This window comes from Lonchura striata, chromosome 1A (assembly GCF_050655825.1).
Source record: "Lonchura striata isolate lonStrDom1 chromosome 1A, ASM5065582v1, whole genome shotgun sequence".
Taxonomy (NCBI): domain Eukaryota; kingdom Metazoa; phylum Chordata; class Aves; order Passeriformes; family Estrildidae; genus Lonchura; species Lonchura striata.
This window is the reverse complement of record NC_140741.1, coordinates 17671000-17697000: the sequence shown is the minus strand read 5'-3', so window position 1 is coordinate 17697000 and position 26001 is coordinate 17671000. Positions and strand designations below refer to the sequence as shown.

At 38.9% G+C, this 26001-nt stretch overlaps 1 protein-coding gene across 33 annotated transcripts in view; it reads left to right on the top strand.

The window, feature by feature from the left end:
- SOX5 (SRY-box transcription factor 5) overlaps window positions 1-26001 on the top strand; it is a 607791-nt gene that overhangs the window by 500134 nt on the left and 81656 nt on the right. For 20 of the 33 annotated variants that reach the window (XM_085570319.1, XM_085570313.1, XM_085570322.1 and 17 more), the window contains 2 exons: window positions 10399-10522; window positions 22313-22398. In XM_085570319.1, coding sequence (XP_085426445.1) covers window positions 10399-10522; window positions 22313-22398 — 210 coding nt within the window. The remainder of the gene's footprint in view (window positions 1-10398; window positions 10523-22312; window positions 22399-26001) is intronic. The other 13 variants (XM_085570336.1, XM_085570324.1, XM_085570334.1 and 10 more) reach the window with 1 other exon arrangement.

Here is a 26001-nt window from a genome sequence, read left to right as displayed (position 1 = left end):
TCAGGGGGAAAAAAATGCAAATCACATGTAAATTGTCCTCTAATACCTATAGTGGCTTAAAAATTGATCTAGGAGTATGCTATGTGTATATTTAAAGGCAGTCAAGCCAGAAAAAAAAATGAATGTACATTCAAGAACTACTTCAGACTAGGAAGAAAATACCCAAAGATTATTCTTTTTCATTATGCTGTGCTTTTCCCCCTCTGGTGAGATCCTGCTTTTTCATGCATTATGCATGTGTTGTGCTTGTGAATGCTGCTCTCTTTTGCCTGTCTGCACACCTGTCAGGGATGATTGGGGCTGGTGGATGGGGCTGCCACGCCCAGCCACACCTTGGGACATGCCCATTCAAGCAGCAGCATCGAGGGCAGGCAGCAAGTGTTTATCTGATTGCTGTAATCCACCAGAGAAATTAAAAACCGATTTATGATGATAGGTGCCCTTGTGAGGTAGGCAGTTTTCTTCTCCATTGCATTGTCTAGATCTACAAGTGCCAAGAAAACAAGTGCATATAGTCCTATTTTTTTTTTCTTTTCTTTTCCCCTTTTTGTGGTTTTCCTCATATTTTTAATAATAAAAGGGGTAGAGGAAGACAAGGGAGAAGTGAAGGTGACAGCAAAGGAGAGAAAGATACAATGTTTTGGCAATCAAAATATTTGTTCCTGCAATTTCGTGGAGTAAAAAGCTGCAGAATTTGGCTAGCTGCTTACCTGGCTGTACACAGAAATCAGATGATGAGATGTCTAAATTTTATCACTCTATCTACAGTAAATTGTGCTTTAACTGTATTGCTGTCACTAGATTGTAGGCACAAAATTAGAGACTGTCTTCAGCCCTATTCAAAAAATGTTCCCAAACAAAATCCTTGTGAATAGTATTTTTTTTATGAGGATTTTGTTAACAAGGGTACAAAAAGCATCAGGACATGAATGGAAGAGTAGTGACGTATCTGCTGAAATAGTACTTGTTCTGCAATTTGAGTCTGTTTTGCTTTCGAAATCAAACTTTTGATGGCAAACCTGAACTCTGCCAAGGAACAATTCCACTGGCAGAAGAGACAGTCAGAAACAAGTCTGAACAGCTGAGAGATTGAAAAGAGGTCTTTATTATGCATTTCCCTGGGCAGTAATTAGAGGCTGTCCAATACTAAAAGCTGTGTTTGCTGTAAGGATTTCTAATAACATGTGGTCAGAATTTTCCTGGCCATTTGTTCATTGTGCAGGGATTTTTAAGATCTTACAGAAAGCAGAGAAACTCAATATACAGCAGTAACAGTGATGATGATGAGAGTAGTAATGATAATATATTGTCTTCAGAAAAGAATGACACTGAGTTGTAACTACTTGTGCTCTAAAACTTATGTCACTGGAGACCATACTTACCCTGAAACATGTATCTGATTTAATAATAATAAAATTGGGGGAAGAAGAGGGGTCATTCAAAGGGTTTAGTCAGTGGATTTTAGTCTAAGGTTTTATGAGCAGACCCAATTCTGCAAGAGCCTACACTGATCAAACCATGAAGGATGTTTTTTTCCCCTGTAGTTCATTGCTTTGTATGCAGTTTTATTAACTATGTCCCTATTTAAAGAAGGTAAGAGGAGGCAATGACTCTAAGTGCAGACACTTTTTTTTTTTAGTCCTTTAAGTATATTTTTTTCTCTCTTTTTCTAGTAGGATGGTTTTAAGTGAATGACTTTGATAAGACTTTCTTGTTTGTTTATAGCATTGCACTATTCAGCAGCTGAATGGGTTTTGAATTTCTGTCCATTACATGATATTAAATAACCCCTATTTCTTCCCCATTACCTACACACTAGAATTGCTTTATTTTTTTTTTTTAATTAATGATACTCCATTTGTCAAAGAGATACTGAGTGAAAAATACATCTTGAAGCCTTAGGGGTTTGTTTGAAAGAATACCCTTAGCATTGTGTTAGAAATGAGATCATGGGACTGGCTATCATCTCTTAACTGCAGTGGTTTCCTAATTGGAACTGTTCTCCCTGTTTCAGTTTAAGGATCTGGGGTTTTGGAACAATACTGAAAAATATTGGTGCAATTTATACATCAAAATAATTAGTTACTAGTGTTTGAATATATTATGGAAAAATCGATAAGGGGTAGGGAGAGTTTTACAGCTGGCCTTAAGACAGATGCCTTTGAATAACTTCAAATGACAAAAAATACCACTTTTTAAAGTGTAATTTTATCAGCTGTGCTCTTGCCACCCATTTCTTGATATTTTCAGGAAAATGCACTAAAGAAATCTTTTGTGAATCAGCTCACTCCCCAAAAGCTGCATTCCTTCAGTCTACACACAAGTAAGAACCATGGTTAGAATAACTTTAGAAAATATTTAGAAGCAATTTGGATACTATTTTAGAAAATTACTTAGATTTAATTACTTAAGCTGCATTCTCAACCTGAAAACCGTTTTGGGCTGTTTTGTAGCTGAGCATTTTATGGTCCTGTTTGCATCCTTTGCACAGAAACATTGTTGAACACAACAATACTTTGGTGTCAGGATGAGCCCAAAGGTGCCTTGGAAGCACTGAAGAGATGGCAAGGTGGGGCATTTCTCTCAGGTCACAGAACTTACCTGTCAGCAAACAGCCTGTGATGGTATGCAACACTAGAGTTTATTTCCTGTTCATTTACTTATTAACTTCCTTATCCTCAACTGAATCTGTTGACTTCCAACATTCATGGAAGTTCTTGAAAAGTCATTTTTGGATTATTCCTCTTCCTCTTCTCCCTCTCTTTGAATTCCATGCCAGTTCTGAGCCTTCCCACCCATTCCTCCTGTTTTTGTACTCTAGTCATTGATTTATAATTTTAAGATTTGCAGAGTCAAGCTTGAGAAAACCCTGTGCTCCTACAAGAAAAGTCCTCTTGATTCCACACTCCTCTCTGGAGCACTCGGACATCCTCAAATAGAAGCATCCCCTGATAGCAAAGCTGCCCTGTGTGCTCTTCCCTGCTTCCTCTGCAGCAGTGCCTCCTACCAGACCTGCTTTCCAGAGCTCCTCTGACAGCAAGACATGATGCTCTTGCACAAAAGCTTTGGATCTGGTAAAATTGAGAGCACTGAGTTACCTAAGAAGTGACTCTGAAAGGAAAGAGAGCTGGGTTAGCACACACATGGCAAAACTCAGCCACTTCAGCCCTTTTACCCAGTGTAGGAAAATTACACAGATGACTTCTGAAAGGCTGCTGTCAACAATGACAAGGGAGGTATATTGCTTTGTATCCCTGATTCTTCCTGGCATGTACAAATAAGCCCATAGTTCATCATTATATTTTGAATAACTGAACCCATCTATCATACACCAGCTAACTGTAGAAAAGAGTACATGTGCTGCTCAAGGAATTATCCTACATGCTGTCTGCTAAATCACATCAGGAAACCTCACGCCTGTTTTCTTTTCCTTGACAAATGTTTCAGTGGATAGCTTTCTGCTGGAGCCATCAGCACTAGCCCACAGCTCACTGGGGAGAGCATTAGCCAGGCATATGGAAACTGTGCTCTGTCATATGCTGCAAGGTAGCACCAGGCATTCCTGGAAATTCAGAGATTTTCCACTTTGAACAAAGTGACTTCGTGGATTAATTCTTGATCATGACGGTTGCACTTAGGAGCAGCTTGCTGGTAGCCAGCAAAAATACAAATAAAGAACAATACAGCATAAAAATCAGCAGTTTTGACAGCCAGAAGTTTGTGGCAGATTTCCCTTACAGTCCTGGTTTATTCTTTTAGGAAGGGTTCTAACATTTAAACAAGGTGCTCAGGTGCTTTGAAGCTATGCCATGAGAAACTCAGTGTTTGTGTGAGTATTAGGTAAGGGGAAATAAGATGATTTGGCCAAAACTGTGCCTCAAAAGCCCATTTGGTAACTTCAGCCTCTTCATAAAACAAATAGCTCAATCCACCAAACAACCTTTTTCTCTTACAAAAATGAAAGAGCAAATTATTTTTAATGTTGCTCTTGAGCTGGAATTAGAAAGGGTTATTTTTAGAGTGCACTTCGGTCTTCCAGTGTAGCTGTTACCTGAATTACAGTCACTTGCTCTGAAGGTCCTGATTTGGCCAGAGAACCCCACTCACTGGGCTGTTGCGTAGTCTGGAGCAGCCCTCCCTGTGTGAACTCTTAGGCTTTTGTCTTAAAACAGCTGCCTGCTGGAATGAATTCCAGTTTATGTACTTTTTATTTCAGGTAGTCTCTTCAGCTAGTCTGTTTGTTTCAGTGTCTTTGTGGCAGAATTTCCCTTATATGTAACTTACATACTAGGATGCACAAGCATGAATACTTGTTAAACCTCATCCCAGTGCAAAAAAAAAGTCATCTTACTCCTTTTTTCTCCTCTCTGTTTCTTCCTTACTAAATCAAATATTTTAAAAAATGTTTTGAAGTTATTTTGGTTACAGATATGAACAAATGAACAATAAATGAACTGCCTTTTTCCTTTGGAAGTGTCCAAGGGTTGTTCTTAATGTGATAGGTCCTTTTGGCTTCTGTCCTGCCAAGTGCTGCTGGAGGTTTGTCTGTCAATGTTATATTTTGTTCTGTGGCATGAACTGGACGAGGAAAGCCTTGGACGGAAGCTATGAAAATGGAAGCAACTACTGTCTGTATTACTTGGCAGATTAAGGCACTTTGCTGCTCTTTATTTAAAAAGGCTGTGTGTGTTAATTTACATACTTTATGATGAGATTAATTTGAGATGGATGCTGGTAGTGGCACCCAGGCTTTCTTTCAGGACTGAGCAAAGGTGGAAAGTTTACAGCCTCAGCCTTAATTTTCTAAAATGAAAAATGCTTATGTATTTCTCTGAGATGAATTTCAGTTCTCCTGAAAGTTTGTTCCTTGTTTTTTCCATGTGCCAAGTTGCATACCTATTAGGGATTGTTTCCATATTCCACCAAACAAAGAATTGTTTCCACACCATCACTCCAACTAAAGCTGTCCTGTGCTCCAGAGTTGTAATGGGGGGCCTGTGTTAGGTGTGGGTGATGGAGATGTCTCCCTAAACGCCCTCATTCATTCTCCTTAAAAGATCAGCACTCTGAGAGCATGTTTTCTGTCAGCAGTATCACTGCTTGCAAACAATTGTGGGAGCAGTGGGAGCTGCTGAGTGAACTCAGGTGTTTGGACAGGGCAAATTTTGGTAAGTTCTGGTATGAATGGTCTAAGCCTCATACACAGCAAAAGGAAGAATAATAGTTAAGGTCCAAATCATCCACTGCAGAAGAGCTTACAGGTGGTGATTAGGAAGAAAAAATGTACCTCTACTTCATGCCAACCACCTTCTGCTTTGCATCCTGGACATTCAGTAAGCACCCCACAAACAGGCACCTCAAACTCAGTGGGAAGAGGGATCATTCCATAACCTGGATAGGCAGGGCTTCCTGCCCTGTAGGCTCAGGACATGCTTATGTCAACTCAGGGAACTGATACAGAGAAGAGAAAAACATTTTCTTTCCTTATTTTAAACATCACTGAAAGGGAAAATAGCAGATTGTAGTTATATGGGGACATATATTTTTATTTCCCTTAAGATAGACATGGGGAGGGGGGTGAGGTAGAGAGAAAGAGGGCCAACACATGTGCTAATTAAAGAATCCAGTCCTTCAGCAGAGTGTGTGTCACTGAGAGCCAAGTGTTTCTGGAGGAAAGGGGACAAATGCAATTAAACATGTCATTTTTGAAGGACAGATTTGTGTTGCTGCATGTGAAATGTGCATTGCATTCTTCCCTAAACAGTAGAAGAGATGCTTAACTTACAAACAAGTCACAAGCAAGAAGATATTCGTACAACAGTTTGAAGTTAATCAAATCATTCATGTGCATCCAATGTTGTAGGAATGAAAAATCTGAACTTATTTGAGGCAGCTGAGAATAACGCAAATGAAAATAAAAATTAGTCACACTTCTACATGAAGAAATCATGTAAGAGTCCATTTCAACAAAGATGCTTATGCAGCTCCTAAAGGGCATCTTCTGAACAGTTCAGGAGTAAAGTGCTGTGCAGAGTTTGGTCAGGGTGTAGAAGAGAGTGTTGCTTTTAGCAGCTACTCTTACCCACACTGAGTAATTTGTTATCCATCACCAAAAGGAACAGAATTGCTTCTGAACAGCTGGAGGTGGGTGCTTTAACAGTATTTGCCCCTCAGTGGAAAATTTGGAAAATGTCTTTTTTACATATATATATATATATATATATGTATACACACACACACACAGAGAGATGATGGGAAATGCATTGAGATATTTACTTTGGAGAGAGGAAAACTTATATAAAAGTTGATGCTAATAAATATGTAATGAACAGCTGCGGAAATGAAATTGGGGGAAGTGTATGAAGAGAAAATAGATAGAACTAATAGCAGCTGCCACTTTAGGGGCTTAGGTTTGCTGAAAGTATGGATTTATGTTACTTGAGAAATGGTGTGAGCCTTCTAGATTAAGCAAGAGTCATGTGCGAGGGGAAACTCTGAACTTTAATATTTCTGTCTGGATGCAGGGGCATAAAGGACAAAAATAAATACATTCTTCCCTGATTCTGGCATTCTCTAGGCCACGAATGTCTAACTTTGCAATCTTAATGTTGCTTTAAACTATTTTCCCTGTATAGCTATTTATATTGTGACCCAAAGCACACATTACTTTTTACAGAAAATAGAACTGTAGTTGTCAAGTGTTTGCAATCTAAATTTGTGGAAGTCACAGCAGGAGCTAGTAACAAACACTGGGGGTAACTGTTAAAAACATACTGCTTGGTGCTTAGGTAGCTGTGGTAACCATAGTATGTTCCTAAAAGTAGATAGGAGAGCAGAATTTAGGTGGAAATACTACAATTATGATCAAGCTGAGAATCCTGGAAATATCAACTGTGACTGTATGAATGCAATGTCTTTGTGTGGTTGGATTTGTTATGGTCAAGTCATAAAGGACACACACAGATTTGTGAAGATGCTGGCCCAGGCTTGAACTGCTTGAATTGGTTCCAAGTTTGCCAACAAATTCCCTTTGATATGGTAAGCCATTTAGGGCCAGATTTTTCAAAATAAAGATACATTGAGGCACTTTTCAAAATCAAAAAGCTCTACAGGCAGCTGTGGGTGTCCCAGTTTCCCACTTGAACAGCAGATTTACTATGAGTTGCTCATCATGTGCTCATACAGGTTTTTGCATTGTTAAGTTCTTTAGGGGTGGTCTCTATTTTGGATTTTCAGTGGCAGCTAGGAAGGTTTCCTTGTGTGGTGCTTTGACACTGGCCAAGCACCAAGCACCACAGTTCCCACTCACTTGCCTTCCCCTGCCACAGCTGGGCAGAGGAGAGGAAAAAATTAATGAAAGGTCACAGTGTGATCAGTTGACAGTGGCAACAGTATGAAAAACCAGGATTTGGAAGATTGTGTCTGTATCCTCCAGACTCACATCATAAAATAGATAAGGAGTTACAAGGTGAAATTGTAGCTCTTTAAACCCATTGGGAATTTTGTGAGGATTTAAAATACAGTTTTCTCCTTTAGGATATTACAACTGAGAAGAGGTCATAATGTAGAAAGGCTGGCCAGTGGAGAATCTTGACAGCTGTGTGAATTACTAGATTGTTGAAGAGGTGTTTCTTTTTATGGACATATGGACAAATTGAAGGGCCTGGAAAATAGCCCTGACTTGCAGTCCATTATATTCAAATTAGAAATGCAGTATGAAGAAGTTACAATCCAGAAAATATTGGAAGGTATGCAAGCTATATAATAAAAAACATTTGAGAGATTTAACTGATGTAGTAATATCTTGAAAAGGAAAAAAAAAAAAAAAAGGAAACACCTTAGATGTAAAACTCAGAAGGAGAGCCTGTATTCAATGCCACTTGAAGCAGTTGTATCCTAGCAATTCTAGTTAATAATAATAATAAACATAATGAGTTAAAATGTAGTAGTTAAATGAGCCATAAAAATGAAGAGTCCATAATTTGTATGACATTGTGTCAGGTAATCGGATTAAAATAAACTAATGTTTGCATTTATTTGTGTTTAGGAGAAAATGAAGTGTAGCTGAGTGCTGTTACATACGTTCCATACTGGAATGAAAAACACATTGTTTTGACTGTGTTATTTCTATATCCATGCAAACCATCCTCATCGCTCCATAGTTTTTACCTCCCTAATGCAAATAGGGTTGTGTCATTTGAAATTAGGGGCTATAAGGCCCCTTGGAGAGTTAAAGAGGAGCAGCAATTTGAAAAAAAAAAATGAAATGCAGCAATCAGATTTAGGAAGAAAGGGCATTTTCCTGGTAAATGTTTTCCTAAATGGGAATTTTTCAGTGTGGTGTTTTGCTCATGTGTTTGGCAGTCACTTGGAATCAAGTGCAGACTTAAGCTACATTGTGGGCTTGGCAATGACAATTTGTGTGTGTGTGGTGCTTTAGTTATATTAGCCCTGGAGGCAGAGTTAACACTTGCAGTGGGACAAGAGTATTTGCAGTCATCAGAAAACTGTGCAGTCAGCTTCAATAACATCACTCCATTTTTTTCACTTTTTTTTAACATTTTTTTTGGCAGCAAAGCACTTAGTAGAACCATCTGTCTTTCTATTAGTGTTTTTGAGTCCTGTTTTGAAGCTTCTTCACTTGGCAAAGTCACTTTCATCCTTGGAAACCATTTAAAAAAAAAGTTCTGTGGCTTTTTGCCGAAGAAGAGTACTATGCAAAAATTCCTCATGGCTGTTCATTTTTGTTCTAAAAGAATATAGTTACTTTGTCTTAAAAAAAAAAAAAAAAGCAAACCACAAAACCTCAAACAAAATGAATGAAAAATAAACACATGAATAAAAGGCAGGTATTGGACAGCTCTAGGATAACTGTGTGCAGATAAAGAACAAATCACATTTTATATGTTTTGTTCTTCCATAAGTCAGTTGAAAATATGTATGCCTTCCAATCAGCAGGATCAGAATAGAAAGACAAATATTGAAGTAAAAAACAATGGATCAAGCTGGTTCAGTAAGTGGAGCTACATCTACTCTGTCTTCCAGCCTCAATCTTAATCTCCCACTGCAAGAATTTCTGTCAACAGTGCTCTTGAACTCTATCCCTGAAAATTGTTTCAGACTATACAGTCAGCACACACATTGATGTTGCCAGCTCCAAGCATAAATTGAAAGGGATGGTAATCCCAAATTTTGTATCACTGTTTTGCCTGGTAATGGTGTTGGGTGAACCAAGACATGGCCTGGATTTTAAGGAGATTAAATGAAAATAGAATTAAGTACAAATGGTGTATTCTGAACAGTGGCAGCCAAGGGCTGGTGCAGGTTCTCTTTTGCCAGTTCAGCTGTCAGGCAGCAATGTAGGGAGTAGCACCTTCTTGCACCCCTCAGCATAGAAGATTGTCTGTTGATACTCTGATTTTCTGAGTTACTTAAGGCCACTAAATAAATTGTAGTTTTCAAAGATGTATCCATCTCTGATGCCTCAGCTTTACAGCAACACTAAAATCTAGATGAGCTCTCTTAAAAACTGAGCCAGTCCTTCTTCACTGACCAATCTGGTCAGTACAGTGGGGGTTTTAAATTTAAACTAGTCATTCAGCATTTTAATCCAGCAAACTTTGCGTTTCTCATCTGTGTGAAATACAGAGACAGTTTCCATTTCTATCAATTATAAAAGCTATTAACGGAACTGGGTAAAAGCAAAAGCAGTAGACGTTGTGCCATGGCCCACTTCCAGCTTTGATGACTAATTTCTGCATGGCTTTAGTCCCCTGCACTATCCACTTACAATATAATATTTTCCACTTCCTGACTTGCATGGCTGTGTAGAGTTGCTGTGCAAAGTTGAATGCCTAGCACTTCAGACATAGCGGTTTTATTTGTGAATAAGGGTCTCAGCCTTTTTCCTGGCCATCCTAGAGACTTTATCTTTCCACGTGTACAAATAAGTGCAAGTGTATGAGCAGAAAAATAGTATTGGCTGTGCAGTGTGCTACTTATGCACTTATTTTTCCTTTCTGAGGGAGGTCTCTTTGCGTTTGGGCTTAGTCAGGGTGAAAGCTACTGTCTGAAACAGATACTGCTACAAAGTTCAATAAAAGAGAAGAAAGTACCCCCCTATAGCCAGAGAGATAAGACAGTCATGATGAACTGTGGGGGGAATAATTGAGATATAGATGTGCCTTTGTGAAACATTTCAGTTTATTTTGGATTCATGTAATTCATATGAAGTGTTTGCTAATGAAGATGAAGTTCAACAGTTGATGCAGCTGGAACACCCCAAAATGAAGAGGTGTATCCAGAGCAGATCTCTCCGATGAGAAGTGAAAGAAAGCATATTGCCAGACATTGTCCTCCCCAGAAAATTCTGTGTTTGATTTTCCCTCTCCTGTTCAGCAGGTCCAGGGTCAGCTGCCTCCATTAATGATTCCCGTATTCCCTCCAGACCAGCGAACCCTAGCAGCAGCTGCACAGCAAGGATTCCTCCTTCCTCCTGGCTTCAGCTACAAGGCGGGATGCAGTAAGTCCTGGAGATTTTTTTAGCTGGAAGTGGGTATTTTAGGGCACACTTACATGCCAGTCTGTATAGAAATAACACCTTATTGATGGACAAAGCCATTAACTTGCAGAGATGAGTGTAAAACAGGGGATTAGTTGTTACAGTATGAGAAAAGCTTGTCAGAGATGAAGCATGTGTTTCTACATAACAGCCAAACATCTGACACAAGAGGTGGATTTGTGCACCTTCTCTGACAGGTCTTTCTGACAAGTGAACGTGCTCATGACCACAAACTTGCATCTGAAGAGAAGCTATTTGAAACTTCCCAATAAATTTCAACATGTTGTAAGAAAACATGTTTTTTCCTGAAGCAGACTGCTTGCTATTTGTGAACTGAGGGCCTATTCTAGTCTCTTTCTTCACACAGAGCTCACATTAATCTCAACGGAGGTTCTGCACAGAGATCAAAGATAGCATATGCCTTTCAGTTTGATGGACTAACACAAACTCTGAGGATATTTGTGAGAGCCTAACACTTAAAAATGTAGCATCTACTTTTTTAATCTTTGAAAGATTTGTATTGTTCTCTACATTCTGCAGATTTTTTCTGTATTTTATTTATGTCTTCTATAGGATTTCATCTTCCTGTCAACATGATGGGAATAAGTACAAGTTAAGAAATAATGAAGGAACTTTATTTCTGTGAATAAACTTAGCTAGAGCCTGAATTTCATAGACTTGTGTTCCTGCACTTGTAGAACGCTTCTGCCATCAGTTTTCTACTGAGTCAGCCAGGACTTGCTTGTTCTACCCTTCTCTGTCTCTAGTATGGGTGTTTGTTATGTCCATGTCACTGTATCCAACTGTATCCTTGACTAACTCATTAATTCATCAGTTCGTCTAAGTTACTGAGCACTTGCCACTGCTGCATTTTTGTAAACTTAGAACATAAAAAGATTGCTTTAGTTAAACTGGCTTAGCCCACAATTTCAGATTTCTTTCAGCTTCTGAACATCACAGACACAGTACTTGAGCACTAAGTTTCTTCGGCCACTAACACCTTTTCCTGGTATTTTAAAGACTGGGACCACTATTGCAAATACTGTTCCGAAGACTTCACATCTCTCAGCAGCTGCAGCGCCAGGACGTAGTCTCATTCAGTTCTTCCAGTGATTTCACACACTCAGTCTCTCTCAGCTTGGAGAAGTAGCGATTCACATTACAAAACGTGTAGCTGTGAGCCACGCTGAGTACGCATGCCGTCATAACTGTGGGTCTGGAAAAGGTCAGCAGAGCACACCGTTAGACATATCTGGCAGATGATATTATTTCCATGGTAGTGAAGGCCAGTTTGGGTAGAAGGAGTTGAGGTGGTTTTTTCCCTTCTTTGTACTGCATGCACGTTAACTCCACGATAGTTCTGTAGTTCCTCACATCTATTAAATAGATATGACATTATGTGTTTGTGTAACCCTGAAAATTGAAAGGCAAAAAGAGCAAAGTTTCTGCTGCTTCTGGCAGTAAGGCTTGGAATTAACAGTGTGCCGAGATGTAAGACTGAGCAGGAGCCAGTGGAAAAAGACAGCTCTGTGTTTGGTGGTTGCCTGGCATGTTTGTCTGAGTTTGACTGAAAAGCTGAGGAGAAGTGATCAGTGGTCCAAAGCGTTTCTTCCTTTCACTCAGCATCTAGAGTAAAAAAAACTCGCATACACGTTTAGCTACACCTGGAAAACTTCACCTAGCTGCCTTCAAACCACAATCTGTTCACGTCAAGTCATGTTTGTGATAGACAACTGAAACATATTTCTCCATTTTTTTTTGTTTGCCCTACTGCGTATCAGTCCACTTGGCAAAGTCTATAACCCAGAGAACTTTGGATAAAATTTTGTTAAGCACCTGAGTGATTAAGAGACTAAACCTTCCTCTTAAGAGTGACAAAGACACTAGGATCTAAGTCTTAGGGGTATTTACCAAATTCTTGTACTGCAAACTTCAGTGCAGTCATCTGTGCTGGCTTGAACTGAGCTGAAGTGGGTTTTAGTACAGCATTGTACTGCAGCAGAGAATGTACAGCAGATTATTTGCTCAGCTGCTGGATGTGTTAAATGCCTGATTTTCACCGAGTTTGCTTTTGGGAGCAAAGCCTTCCTAGGAACTTCTGAAGATCCCACCAGTATCATCTGTACATGATTGCCATTCTATGTTTTAAGATTAGTTTATGTGCCTGATAAAAATGGAATCTCACTTCTACATCTTCCCAGTCCCTTTGGAAAACCTGCCCTTCTTTCTGGACTGATTACATGTTTCAGAATTATTTTCTGTGGCAGATTGGTGGAAATTCTCTAGTGATTATTCTGCTATTTATTAGTATTAACAACCTGCAGATAGCAATGATAAAAAACTCCATGTGACTATTCAGTTTCATTCATAAAGAACAAAAAGCTATAAAAAGTTTTTGTATACTGTTCCTCAAAAAAAAATGAGATTTGAAAATTTGGGGGAGAAGGAAAAGAGAATTATTGCAACAACCAATATTTTCATAACTAACTAGTGATGCAGAGCTCCTTGACTTTGGGTATCTGTTGGAGACACATTCAAAGGGAGATTTCTACTGCTCTGCACCTTGCCCCTGTGAGTAGTCAGGTCTCCAGAAGGAGACATATGGGCCAAGCTTCCTGGTTAAGCATTCTCAAACTTGCTCCTGTCCAGGCTGGGTCAGCAAGGACTCTGTCAAAATTGCTTAAACTGAGATTGTTCTTCTTCATGGAAACGTGTTGGGAAGGGATTAAAGAAGCAGCCTGGTCACAGTGGTAAGCTTTGCAGGAGGCTGTGGTTGGAGCTGTTGGCCTCTTCAGCCATCCCAGCTAGAATGTGTGATCAAGACTTAGGGTGTGGAAAAGAGGAAAAGAAATAATGAATCATTGTACTGCTGATTTATTTTCATTCAGCTTAGATAACAAAGCCTAATTTAACTTATTCAGTGCTTTCTGATCTACCTGTACCTCCCAAGAGAGGGTGAAATGTGAGTCCCCCAATGGTTTCAGAGTGTGTAAGTAGGAGGGTTCCTGAGGCAGTACTTACCAAAGGACTCAAGACTCACCAGACAGAGGCTGTAAAGAAGAGCACTACTTTCTCTACACTTGCTTTGTTTTCTGAGCATTTAGACTGAAGACAACACAAAAATAATTGTAACAGTTAATAGCAGTGATCCATTTAGACTCCTTCCATGGCAGATACCTATGGAAGAACAGGGCAGAATTTTACTGGTACTTCATCCCCCATCCTTTGCCAGGTTGTAGTGACTGAGGACTTAGGGACCTTCTAACCCAGTGGTGGCATCACTGTAAGATGTGTTACGGAAAACAAAGAGGTTTTCTCTGGTTGGTTCCAGCCTGATGGAAAACATTCTAGAGATATGAAATGCTCAAAAAAATCCAGCACTATCAGTCTCTATTATGTGCAGAGCAAATGATTCAATTATGCTTTTCCAAATATTTTTCAAAATTGGGTAAATAAAGGGAGGAGAGGGGTAAATATTTTCTCCATGGTTACATGGCAGGTCATGGTCTTTGGCTTCCAATTTGATGTACTACATTTCCTTTTCTTTCTTTTTCTCCATAGCAGATCATGCTTAGGAGTGGCTTGGGTTTTCATTTTGTTTTGTTTTTTTTAAACAGATGGTTTGCATTACATAAGGGACAATTTACACAAGTTGACACTTCCCCTTTTTTCTCTATGGCATATTGTGTGGTGGTAAAGTTGGCAGAGATGAAGGGAGGAACTTCTATTAGAATTACATTTTTATTTGAGAAAAAGATTCATAATCTGTGGTTCCAGTTAATTTTTAACCTCCATACCTAGATATAATTGCATGTATAAAATATTTAATATTATTATTATTATTTACAACCAAAGTACTTTTTGTTGGCAGTATGTGATGGGCTATATATATAGTCCCCAATTAGCAAGGTAAATACTGATTACATACTCATTTGCCCTGTACTTAGTTATTCATGCAATGTGCGCTATTTGAAATTTAAATGTTTTGATTTTTCATGCAAACCTCTTTATATGTATTTTATTATACACATAGTACTTAATATTTATATAGATATATAATGCAAATCTTTTTATAAAGGGCTGATGTTTCAAGGTTAGTTGTTAACTAAGTTAGTGACGGGCAGCATGAGCCAATTTGAGGAGTTGACCCCAGTATCCCAACTATTCAAACTGGTTTTAGCAGCAGGAGAGCACCTTCCATTTCAGCTAATGCTAAAATCAAACAGAGTCTGATTGCTGCATTTCCCAGAGCTTCTCTCACATTTGGGCTCCACTGATTGTCTCAGGTCATTTACCCCTTCTTTGCTTCTCATTCCATAACCTTATCACTTGTTACTGCTGCTAGTTCAGCCCTACTTGTGGTACTTACCAGATAATAGACACAACTCCCAGGATTTTAGCAATGGCAAGGGAAATGTCAGCTCTGCTGCGGTCTGAGGAGCTGTTGCTGTTGACTTCACTGAAGTCAGATTTCACACCAGATGATGCAGATCTGCTAGGGCCACTCTTAGAAATAATTAGAATTTATTTAGAGCTAATTAATATTTGAGAAGTGCTTTGAAAGCATAAAAATGATGTAAGTGATAGAAGAGAAGAAGTTTTGTATTGTGCCCTTTAAAAACTGCATAGTTCTGCCTCTGAGCAAGCTGCTCATCAGTCTTAGGTAGTATGATCCTTTTATTCATGCACATATGTATGGATTTGTATGTGGAATATTAAGGCATGGCTGTATCTCCTATGCAAGAGATACTAAAAGGAATGAAATAAGCATCTGGGGAAGAACAAATGAATCCTTCTGGGGGCTGAGATACAAAAAAGGCAGAAGGAGTTAGGATGAGAACAGTGTTCTCTGGGTCTTCATCAACAAATCTAAGGATCAGCATGGGCAGAATGTTTCCATGCTTCTATATTTGCAGCACTGTTTGCCAGTAGTGTCCAAGTCAGCTGCACAGAGTAGCCCAAATTTTGATGGATCTTCCCCAATTATTGATGCTAAGTAAGATTAATTTAGGAAACTGGACTTCAACACTTCTAAAAACATTTGATCATCGTGTTAAAAGGGAAGGAAATGTTGACTTTTACCTAAAGCAGTGGGGTGTGTCCTATCAGTCCTCAGGCTTTTCAGAATGACTGAAGCTATTGAATTCCACATAGTTTTTTTCTGTAGAAAATGAAGAACAGCTCACTTTGTTTTCTAAACTAAGGCGTGCAAAAAATTGAATTATTTGGAGATTTTTAGGATTTGTTTTCTTTTCTCGGGAAGCAGTAGTTGCCAAGTCTGTATTTCCAGAAATGGGATTTACCTCAAGTACATTTTCCAGGTTACTGGCAAATTCTGAGGAATAGATAGCCTTTTATTTGCTGGTACCTGCGGTTTTTTATGGCAATATGACAAATTTGGGAAACAAGAATTATTTTTCTTTGCCTATTTGTCCTGTGCTCTGTGGATAATTTGTTGTAAAAAATCATATTGTGTTTGCAGTCACATGTCATCAACACAAGGTTTTTTGAAAGGACTTTAATCACTATTTCAACCATATCCAATTGGGGGGGAAATCTGAATATACAATAGGTTCATTTTATATGTCTTACATATCAGCTTGTTGCTGCTGGAAGTGTTCTAAATAATTCGCAGAAATTTATTGATGAAATATCTGATTACCTATTAAAATTGGCAGAATATGAGAGATTAACAAGTCAAGCCTAATAAAATTGAAATATGCTGAATTTACCGTTCATCTGTGTTCTGGACAATAATTCTGATGTCTGATAAAAACAAAGCTCTCAGTTAATTAGTTCCTCACATAATACAATAAAATTAATATTTAGGAGTTAAATACTATAAACTTCCTCAGGGAAAATTGCTGATGTGTCTCTGTTTTTCAGTCAGTCACACGTTTCATGTTTAATGGAGTATTATATGGATTGTCTTATATTTTACTTGTGCACCGTGTCCATGTTTCTGTCTTCTAAAGAGACTTGAGTGCTAATTTCTGATTTAACTGTGTCAGCTGACATGCAGGTCACTGGCAATCACCAGATCACATGGAAAAAATATTGGCATTGCTGTTTTTTTTAATCAGGATAACAAAAATAAAAACCATGTGTTGTGAAGACCACATACTGTAGCTTTTGATAAAGATGCTAGTCATCTTTCAGGGCTACTGTTCATGCCTTGGAAAAGAATGAGCACATGACTAAACCCTCATGTTTCCCCCAGGATGAGGAAGAGTAATGGCATTGGGGATTGACACAGCAAGAAGGACAAATTTTTGGTAACAGCTTTGCCTCTCAGCATCCAGGAGAACGTGATGGTTCTGTGAGGTTGCAAATGTAGCAGAAGGAGACAAGGCTGCAGAATAGAACAAGACAACTAAAGACTGTTTCTAAATGAAAGAGTTCCATAGCTCCCAATCTCTGTGTGGCTTCTCCTAATAATTCCGATAAAAACCAAGCAGACAAGGAAAACAGTAAAAACAGGCTGGTAGTTTCAGCTCAGTTTCTAGTCCATGAAAGATGTCTGGTGCTACTTCAGTATTATCCATAGCTGGGCAACAGAATAAAGTCCTGGTTTTTTTAATTCATGAGCATCTACAAACCTTTGTGGAGATACTTTGGCTTTCCTTGGAAGCTGGAGGTTTTGAATAAGTGTAATTTATTCTACAGGTATAGAAAAAAACATTAGAAAATGTGTATTTTGAAATCCTAGGACTATTCTGCTTGGCAGGGATCTCTGAAGGCTTGCAGTCCAAACTCTTGCTTCAGGCAGGGTCATCAAGGAGTTAGGATCAGATTGCTCAGGACTTTAGCTGGGGCTTGCAAATCTCCAAGGACAGACAGTGCATCTGTTTGGACAGCTCTCAACATCTGGCTGTCCTTGTGGGGAAGATCTGATCCTCTCTTGGTACACCTTATGTCCATTGGCTCTTGTCCTCCAAGCAGAGCCCACCAGAAGGGGCCTGGCCCCTCATGTTGATCACCTTGTGGGGTGGGAATGCTGCTCTTAGATTCCCCCCAAGCCTGTCCCTTCTGTAGGCTGACTTGTTTCTCTAAAACACAAAACAGACTAACCTCTCAGCCCACAATGTCCAGAGCTATCCTCAGAGAAAATCAAGGAACCAGTTTGGATTTCTTTTTGGAAGCCATTGGTGGTGTCTTCTTCATATTCTTCTTATTAATTGAAATTCATAAGCTCTAGAGGCAGAAGTCAGGGAACACTGCTCATGTCTTTCACAGCCTCCCATTACTTTTACTGCATGTCCACCATCACACCAAGAGAATGAAAGGAAAATGAGGTTGAGAATAAATGAGTGGGGAGAAGAGATGCAGTGCCTTGCCTGTCAGTTGGCCATCAGCTGTGATTATTCATTATAAATACAATCAAGTGATAGATTGAGTGTAAAATTATTGTGGCTTTTTCTAGAACTTGTCAAAACTGGGGGGAAGAGAATATAGAATTCTTTCTCATTCAGCAGAATGTACTGTAAGAAAATGGTTATTTTGGTATTTTTCATTATTATGAATTTAGTTGAGCATACTAGTCTTGGAAATTATAATTTAAGAGTTATGTTCATGCTCTTCATATTCTTTACATTGTTTTCTTTTCTCTTCTTCCATGATCTCTGACTTTTTTTTCATTTGCTATCCCTGAAAGATAGGCAGGAGTAAAACAATGAGTTTTTAAAAAATCATGGGAAATAAATGCCCTACTTCTCCTCTTCTGGTATCCTTTTTTTAAGAAAAGCAAATTTCAGGGGGAAAAAAAAAATCACTGTTCTATTGTTTCATATAATCAGGTTCAACTTTAAAATCCTGTCAAAACATTATAATTTAACATTAGCATGTAACTTGATTTATATAGCAAGTAAGACAATTGTGCCTGCTCTGAAGAGCCTGCAGCCTGTCAGGAGACAAGACAAGACACTAGGGGGGATTACACCATGAAGGAAAATAAATGAGATGAGTGACAGAAAAAGGAAAAAAAACATCTTAAGGGTTTTGGTGAATGGTGCAACAGACATAATGTTAGCTCTTATGTTTTATTTTCACTTTTAAGGAAAAAAACGTCCTAATGTTTTTTAACGTAAAAAAAGCTCCTTTGATAAAATTTTGTAAAACATATAAGTTGTTTAAGAGCCATTGTTGTATTTCCACAAGTACAGAATCATTTCACACCTATGAGCTGGTAGCCAGTCAGTTGAAAATCAAGTTCCTAAACACAGGGCTGTTATTTTGTGTGTTGGGACAGGATGTCCACTTGGCTCTGTACCACAGCTTAATTTCTGCAGAAAAGTGTTTTCAGTGGAGGATCATAGGAGAGTTCATAGAAAGAGTGGTTTGAAAGTGAATTTACTTCATGAAAAATCCTCTTGTAAGCAAGATCTTGGAAGATTATTTTGGGCAAGGATGAAGGTGTGATTTGAAATTGAAAGAAGTTGCAGTGCATAAATTATCATGAAAGGGGTTCTGGGTATGTTTGTGGAAGATGGACCAGAAGAAGGATAGAGAAATAAAGTACTGGCACAGAACTGAGGACTCAGCCTTGTGCTCTGCCCTGATCCACTGGCACTGCCCACAGTGGGCACCAATAATTGTCCTCTATATTCTAATATTACCCCTCCAGCATTCCCCCTCAGCTCCCCTGGGCTGAGATTTTCCCTCCCCTTCTTTAGCTGCTGCATCACCAGTGCATAAATCCTGTGTTCTCTTTATGTATACAGCCTTGAGTAATTCTTTTTCAAAGTGATGTCACCAGCTAGCTGGGAAATAATTATGTATTAGGCAATAATGCATCAGCTAATGAAATTATTTTACCTTGTTGTCACCATAAAAATCTCAGCCTTTGAACTGCTTCAGATTTTACCATATGGCCTACTAAAGAAAAACAACAATAAAACTTCTCTCTGATGCTTTGTTTGTACCAAAAGTCTACACATAACAAGAGAGGTAGTTTGGAACATTAAATGGTTGCACAAAATGTTTCTTTTGGTAGCTGAAAGATGCTCCTGCCTGCATGCATTTGATTAGTAATGAATTCTGTAAATGGAAATGTAATATGGTTGTTTGAGATTTTATTGGTGTTTTCAGTGGTACAGACTTGTGAGTGGCTTGGGAAATATCTATTTCTGAGAACTGTATGTCTTGTCTCACATTCCTAAAATGTTCGAAGAGCTTGGAAAAAAAATGTAGCTACTTTTTACATCTAAAAAAAGGTATTTACTGAAGATGTAATAGTTAAGACATGCATTTCCCAGATTTCAGAATTAGCTGAAACTGTTTCGTCAATAAATTCACTCTGATACGGGAATAAATTCAAGGATGAAAGATGTAAAGATGTATCATGTTCTAGAGTAACAACAAAAAATGTGTATTTATCAGATAAGACCTGAGATCTTTGTTAGTATTTTGAGGGCTGGCAGTTGCTCCTGCACTGTGTGATGTCAATATCTGAGTGCTTCATGGGTAGGGCCCAAGAACCTTCCCTGCGTCTGGAGAGTTGTCTGTGGGTTTGAATCTTGGCTCTTCCACTGGGCTATTGGTGGGAATAGTGGGATTTATGAATTAGCATGATGGACTGAGGCTGTGTGGAGAAAAATGTGGGAGAGTGGATGGAAGCTGATCTTTTAATATATGTGTTTTCATGCAAATAATTCAAAACTAGAAATGTAATGGGCTGTAAGAATCAGCATCCAACTGACAAAATTTCCCTCTTTTTTTTTTAGTTGAAAAATGTAAAAAATTACCTTTTTTCATGGCTTTTTTTTTTTTTAAATCAGAATGTCTTCTTTAGGAGAGAGTTTTGGAATGATGCTGAGATCATTCTGTGGTGGTGTGGAAGCAGCTGAACACCATTGTCCCTGACTCTCTGACCACTGTTCCCTTTTTCTCTGTGTCTCCATGTGTCTAAGGCCACTGCTTAGGTCACAAGATAGCTCTTCAGAAAATGTAAAGTTAGATTTTTGATTCAGTCCATGATAGGAAAAGGAAGGTGGGTGCCTCAGAAAGCAAAATAAAATTAGAAAGTGTAAAACAATGGCATTCTCTGGGGAAGAAACAGAAAGCCAAGCATGTCAGGAAATCTGTTGCCCATTGACAAATAAATAAATAGAATTGTTGTAGCCTGAGGCTGGTGCACAGACATTTGGGAATGGGGATGCCTGGGTGGACATTTTGGTTTGCATTGCTTGTCTGGTCAGCCTTGAGTGACTGTGGGGCTTCAGTCAACAAAGCATTAATTAAGATGGTCTTAAATATAAACATGCACTGTTATTTAAGTTTGATATCTGTTAAGATGCTTTGGCAGCCCAGTTGTTGTTGGTCCTCCATTACTAGAAGTTGTGATACTTAATTCTTACCAGGAGGAGATAAAAATCCTTGAATGAGAATGTCTAACTGAAGAAGGTTACATTATAAAAGGGGAAAATAAACATTAGGCACTTACCTGAACGTGTGTACACCAACACAGCTTATTTCTAACATTTTTAAAAATATACCTAAATTTATTTCCCTTTTTTTTCAGTCTCTAGTAACTAAGGCTTGATAGCATTTGAAACTTTAATTCAAAATTAAGTATTAATGGTGGTACATAACACCCTGCATTACCTCCTTAATTGTCTTTTTTATTTTTTCCCTCAGTTCATTCAAAAAAGCACAATAAAGGGGCAAACTTTTAATCTAGCTTTTTAATGATAGTACAGCAACATGACAGATTGTTCTACTTTTTCCATAGTCTGTTTTTGTGCTACAGAAGTTGGGCATGCCACCAGAACATAGGGACATGCAGAAATGCTCTAGTGAGCCTTATTTGGGTGGAAAGTGTTAAAACATTTTATCACCTAAAGAAGCAATATAATGTGTGTAACGTTCTTATTATTTTTGCTAGCTTTCCTCATAGTATTGTGGATGGGATAGTAAGAAGTTTATTTTAGCAAATCAGAAGTGTTAGAATTGACCAAAAGTGAGTTCTCCGTATCATTAAAACATGATGGTCTCCTTCTCAATTTTTGCCATTTCAGGTAATTTTCCTTTACAAATGCCTGCAATTTTTCTTAAAACCTTTACTGGTTCCCTTTAGCTCATTAAGCACAATGCAGTTCTTACTAAAACTTGAAGTAGTTTTCCTTCAGAAGCAAAATTGAATCTCAAGTCATAAAGTAGAGTTGGTGCAGGGATTTCAAAGGCTTGTGTCTGATTTCTTAGCTTCACGTGCTTTTTCCTGTTGCAGGATCAAACCCTGCCACTAAAGTGAGATTTTTTTTTTTTTCTCCTGAAAGAAAACAGTAGTCAATTGAGTACCATTTCTACTCTGCATGAGGCTCAGTTTGCTAACAGTGAGCAGAGTTTAGTTAACTTCATATTTTGGACAAGCTTGTAAATTTGTTCCCTTCTAATGCTGTGATCTTATCAAGGTTGTACTGTTTTCCTTTTCTTCTCCTCCACCCCCATCTTCTTTCTTTCCTTTTTTTGAAGTGCAGCCTTCTGATCAATGTGCACTTTTTTTTTTCTATTTCCCTAAATACATCATGAAAAAGGATGAGGTTTCCGCCTTAATTGGTTGTGCCTTTTATTCACATTCCTCTCTCAGCCAGAATTGTGAAAAGAGTGTTAGTAAAAGGCTGCACAATAGAGCTTTTCATTAGGCCTCAACAAGGCACACAAAAGAAGGCTTTTGGAAAGAGTGAATGCAGGACTTTAATTTGCAGGTGGAGAGTAGATAAAAGGTGCTGACGCCTCTATTATTCTCTTACTTAGGTGACCCCTACCCCGTTCAGCTGATCCCAACTACCATGGCAGCTGCTGCCGCAGCAACACCGGGCTTAGGCCCACTCCAACTGCAGGTAAGTCCCAGTACAATGTAGAGGAGGCAAAGGTTAAGTAAATATGAAAACCAGTTTTCTCTTCCTTTGGAACACAATGCAATTAACAGGGGTCTTCGGGCTGTTGTCTTCGTATAAAATTTGCATCTGAAGCAAAAGAGTCATCAAATGATAACACATTTTCTTTTCACCTAGCTGGAAGTTTTTGTTACTTTTTTTGTTGTCCCTGTTGTCAAATTAACTACTTTTAGGTTTGTACTTTGAATTTCCTCATAGCAGTACATTTGCTGTTCATAGTGATGCGGTTTAACCCCAGACAAGAACTCAGTACGACACAGCCACTCTCTGTGGCTGAACATTCCCAAAAGTGGGGTGCATCAGAGAATTGGGAAATACAAGGCAAAACCTATGGGTTGAGATAAGAATAGTCCCATAATTGATACCAAGTAAAATACAGCAGTAGTCATAGCAACGATTGTAATGGAAAAGAGAGAATAATAAAACCCAAGAAAACAGTTGCTCTCCACCTGCTGACCAGTGCCCAGCCTGTCCTCAAGCAGTGGTTGACCCCTCCTGAACAAGTGTGCCCAGTTTATTAACTGAGCATGACGTTCTCTGCTGTGGAATATTCCTTTGGCCAGTTCAGGGCAGCCATCCCAGCCTTGCTGCCTCCCAGTATTCTTGTGCAGCTTCTCACAACTTGAGAAATCCTTGATTTAGGGTAAGGACTACTTAGCAACAACCAAAACATCGATGTGTTATCAAACGTTATTCTCATCCTAAATCCAAAACACAGCACTGTACCAGCTACTGAGAATAAAGCCAGTGCTATCCCAGCTGAAAACAGGACACTTTCTCATTAGATTGTTCTCCTCCAGGCTGTAAAATACCAAAAGGAAGTGGGTTGTCGGGCAGAAGAGCTCTGTCCTGACAAGCACTTTTAAACTGCTTAGAAGTCATTAACATGATTATGTCCTTTTAGGCCATAAGCTCTTCAGAGCAATAACTGGCCCCTCCTACTGTGTTTTATGGTACCCAGAGCATTTTAGGCACTGCTGTATTGCAGATAATTAGTGATTATTCTAATTTAACATGGACAATTAGAAAACAGGTGGGAAGATACTGAAGGGTTTGAGGTTTTTTTCAGCTACAATAAAGAGTTGACCTGGTAGCCAGATGTATCTGTCTCTGTATCTGAGACTGTCAGTATTCTGGATTTTAGAGGCATTAGGCTGTCCATGGGTCTTAATGATAGCAAGTCTTTGGATATTCCTGACCAGCCACACAGCCCTTGTCAAATTACTGGAATTAAGCAAATGTGGTGTCCATTGCCACAGGGTGAATTTTGCTACCTGTCATGTATGCTGGGCTGGTAGGAGGAGGTCAAGTAATATTTGGGACTGAGAGAAAATCAAGATCCAAATCATCTCTAATTCTGCAATGTCTGGATTGCTACTCTCTTCTACTAACATGAAAAGCCCCAAGCTCTCCACTTCAAATGCATCTCCCTGCTCATTGTTATTTGCCAAGTCACATGGAAGAGCAGAGCTTTATACCTGCTTGGAAAGGCTCAGCCTTTATGACTGGGATGTGTGAAATGCATTCTCCAGCTCAGCTTGGCCCGCATCAGTATGAAGTAGACATCAGATATTTCAGTTGTTTGGCCAGCATATTAGAGCTAGAGTGGGACATAGTTCTGGGGAAGATTTTTTTTTTAACTTTATTTTATTTTAACACAGCCAGCGGAAGTTAGCTGAGTTTCACAGAAATAGCTGCCAGTGTGTAAGCTGACATATTCCATGCACCACAGAGGTTAATACATTCATTCCTATTGTGCCTTTGTATGAAAAGCAACATTGTCTGTGTGTTAGTTTCTGATTCTCTGAGTTACAAATACTGTAGGCGGCTTAAGAATCATGGGAGCCATAGAAGTCATCCATGTGAAATGAATTTTGAGGCGTTTCAGTATTGATAAAGTGCTTTTAATAGCCAAACACACATGAACAGACATATGGAAGCAAGAGGGAGGGGAAAAGGAAAAGCAAACATGGAGCTAGCTAGCAATTCGAAAACAACACTGATTCTAATTCTTAGCTTTTCAATCATTCAAGATAGTCCTAAAATGCACCAGTGCTCCAGTGAGATGGTAGGATGGTTTACTTTCATTTCAGGACCAGCTTTGGGCTGTGTATCTATGCATGCTGTGGGCTGAAGTATCCTGGTTAAAATAGGCTTTATCACAATAACAGTTTTCTTGTTAAAAGATGGGCTTTGTGCAAAAGTGACTGCAGTCATAAGTATCTTAGGATGAGTTTAGGTTATGGAAAAGTTGAGAACCTCAAAGGTCTCTTGTTTCTGTGCTGAGAACATTAAAATGAAAATATTGACCAAATTCACCTCTGTTGTTTTGCTGCATGTCTGGAATTAGAGGGACAGTTTGGCAGCCAGTCAGTGGGAGAGGCTCAAATTACCAACTTAGCAGACTCTCTTAAATTTTTCAGATCTGATCGCTAAGGGTACATACAGGCTAGAAATAAATTGAAGCTGATTTTTCTTCATGTCTTAACAGTGATTTTTAGCTATCATTGCAATCTGTCTGATAGAAATTGAACATGCCTCTTAACTTCTGGTGTCATTTGAAAGAGTCAGGCCAGATTTGCTTCTGGAAAGGTTTTATCATACAGGATTCAAACTAGATGCCCACCTATGCTAACATGAATGGAGTGCAACTTAGTTGCTAGACTAGAAAGACTGTGCCTTCCAAACTCTTTTCAAATCCAGTTTAGCTCAGTGATGACTTTGTTGAGTCATAAAGAAAGATTCATGATGTTTTTGGTCCAAACCCACCTTTAAATGGCTTTGCAGTCTCTTTTAAGGAGGAACTCTTCTTACTTCAGATGTTCCCCTGCATTACTTATAGTTCTGGTGTCCCCTAAACACCCTCTGTCATCTGGTCATCAGACAGTAAATGGTCAGAAGAGTGGCGTGTTCCCTCTTTTCTTCTTTCTCTATCCTGCCTATCACTCATCTTTCAGACTTTTGTGTACTTAAAGCAGGGGAGATCAAAGGACCTGACACAATGCTCAGTTTGTTGCTACCAGCAAAATTCGATACACAGCATTATCTCAGTGAAAACAAAGCCAAGGAATTTTTCTTGTTTGTTTATGAACAATAAACACGTCTTTGTTATTTCACTAGAGAATTTTAACTCAGGTCACGGCTTTAGTAGTGTACTGTGAGATCAACAGGAAGTACTCTTTTTATCCCTGGTTGTCAAAATCAAATTTTTGTTTTTGTAAATGAAATGCACACTGTATTTATAGAAGAAGAGCTAGCACCTGATTGCTTTCCCATGGCAAAGAACCTCTTTGTCAGTGAAAATGCAGTCCCTCATTCTGAAGTCCCCTGTTGGTTTGGAGTGATGGATTTTTAATCCAAAGCCCCTGTTCCTCTCCCCACCTCTGAATCCCCACTGGGGTGTACAGACTCTGCCATCTGATATTTGCCACTATTAGCCACATGGGATTGCCTTGATTTCCAGTATCCACAGAGAGACTGATGGCTCAATGAGGATGGAAGCTAAAACTTGCATTGTTAGATGTTGTAAAGGAAGTAGAGAGATGG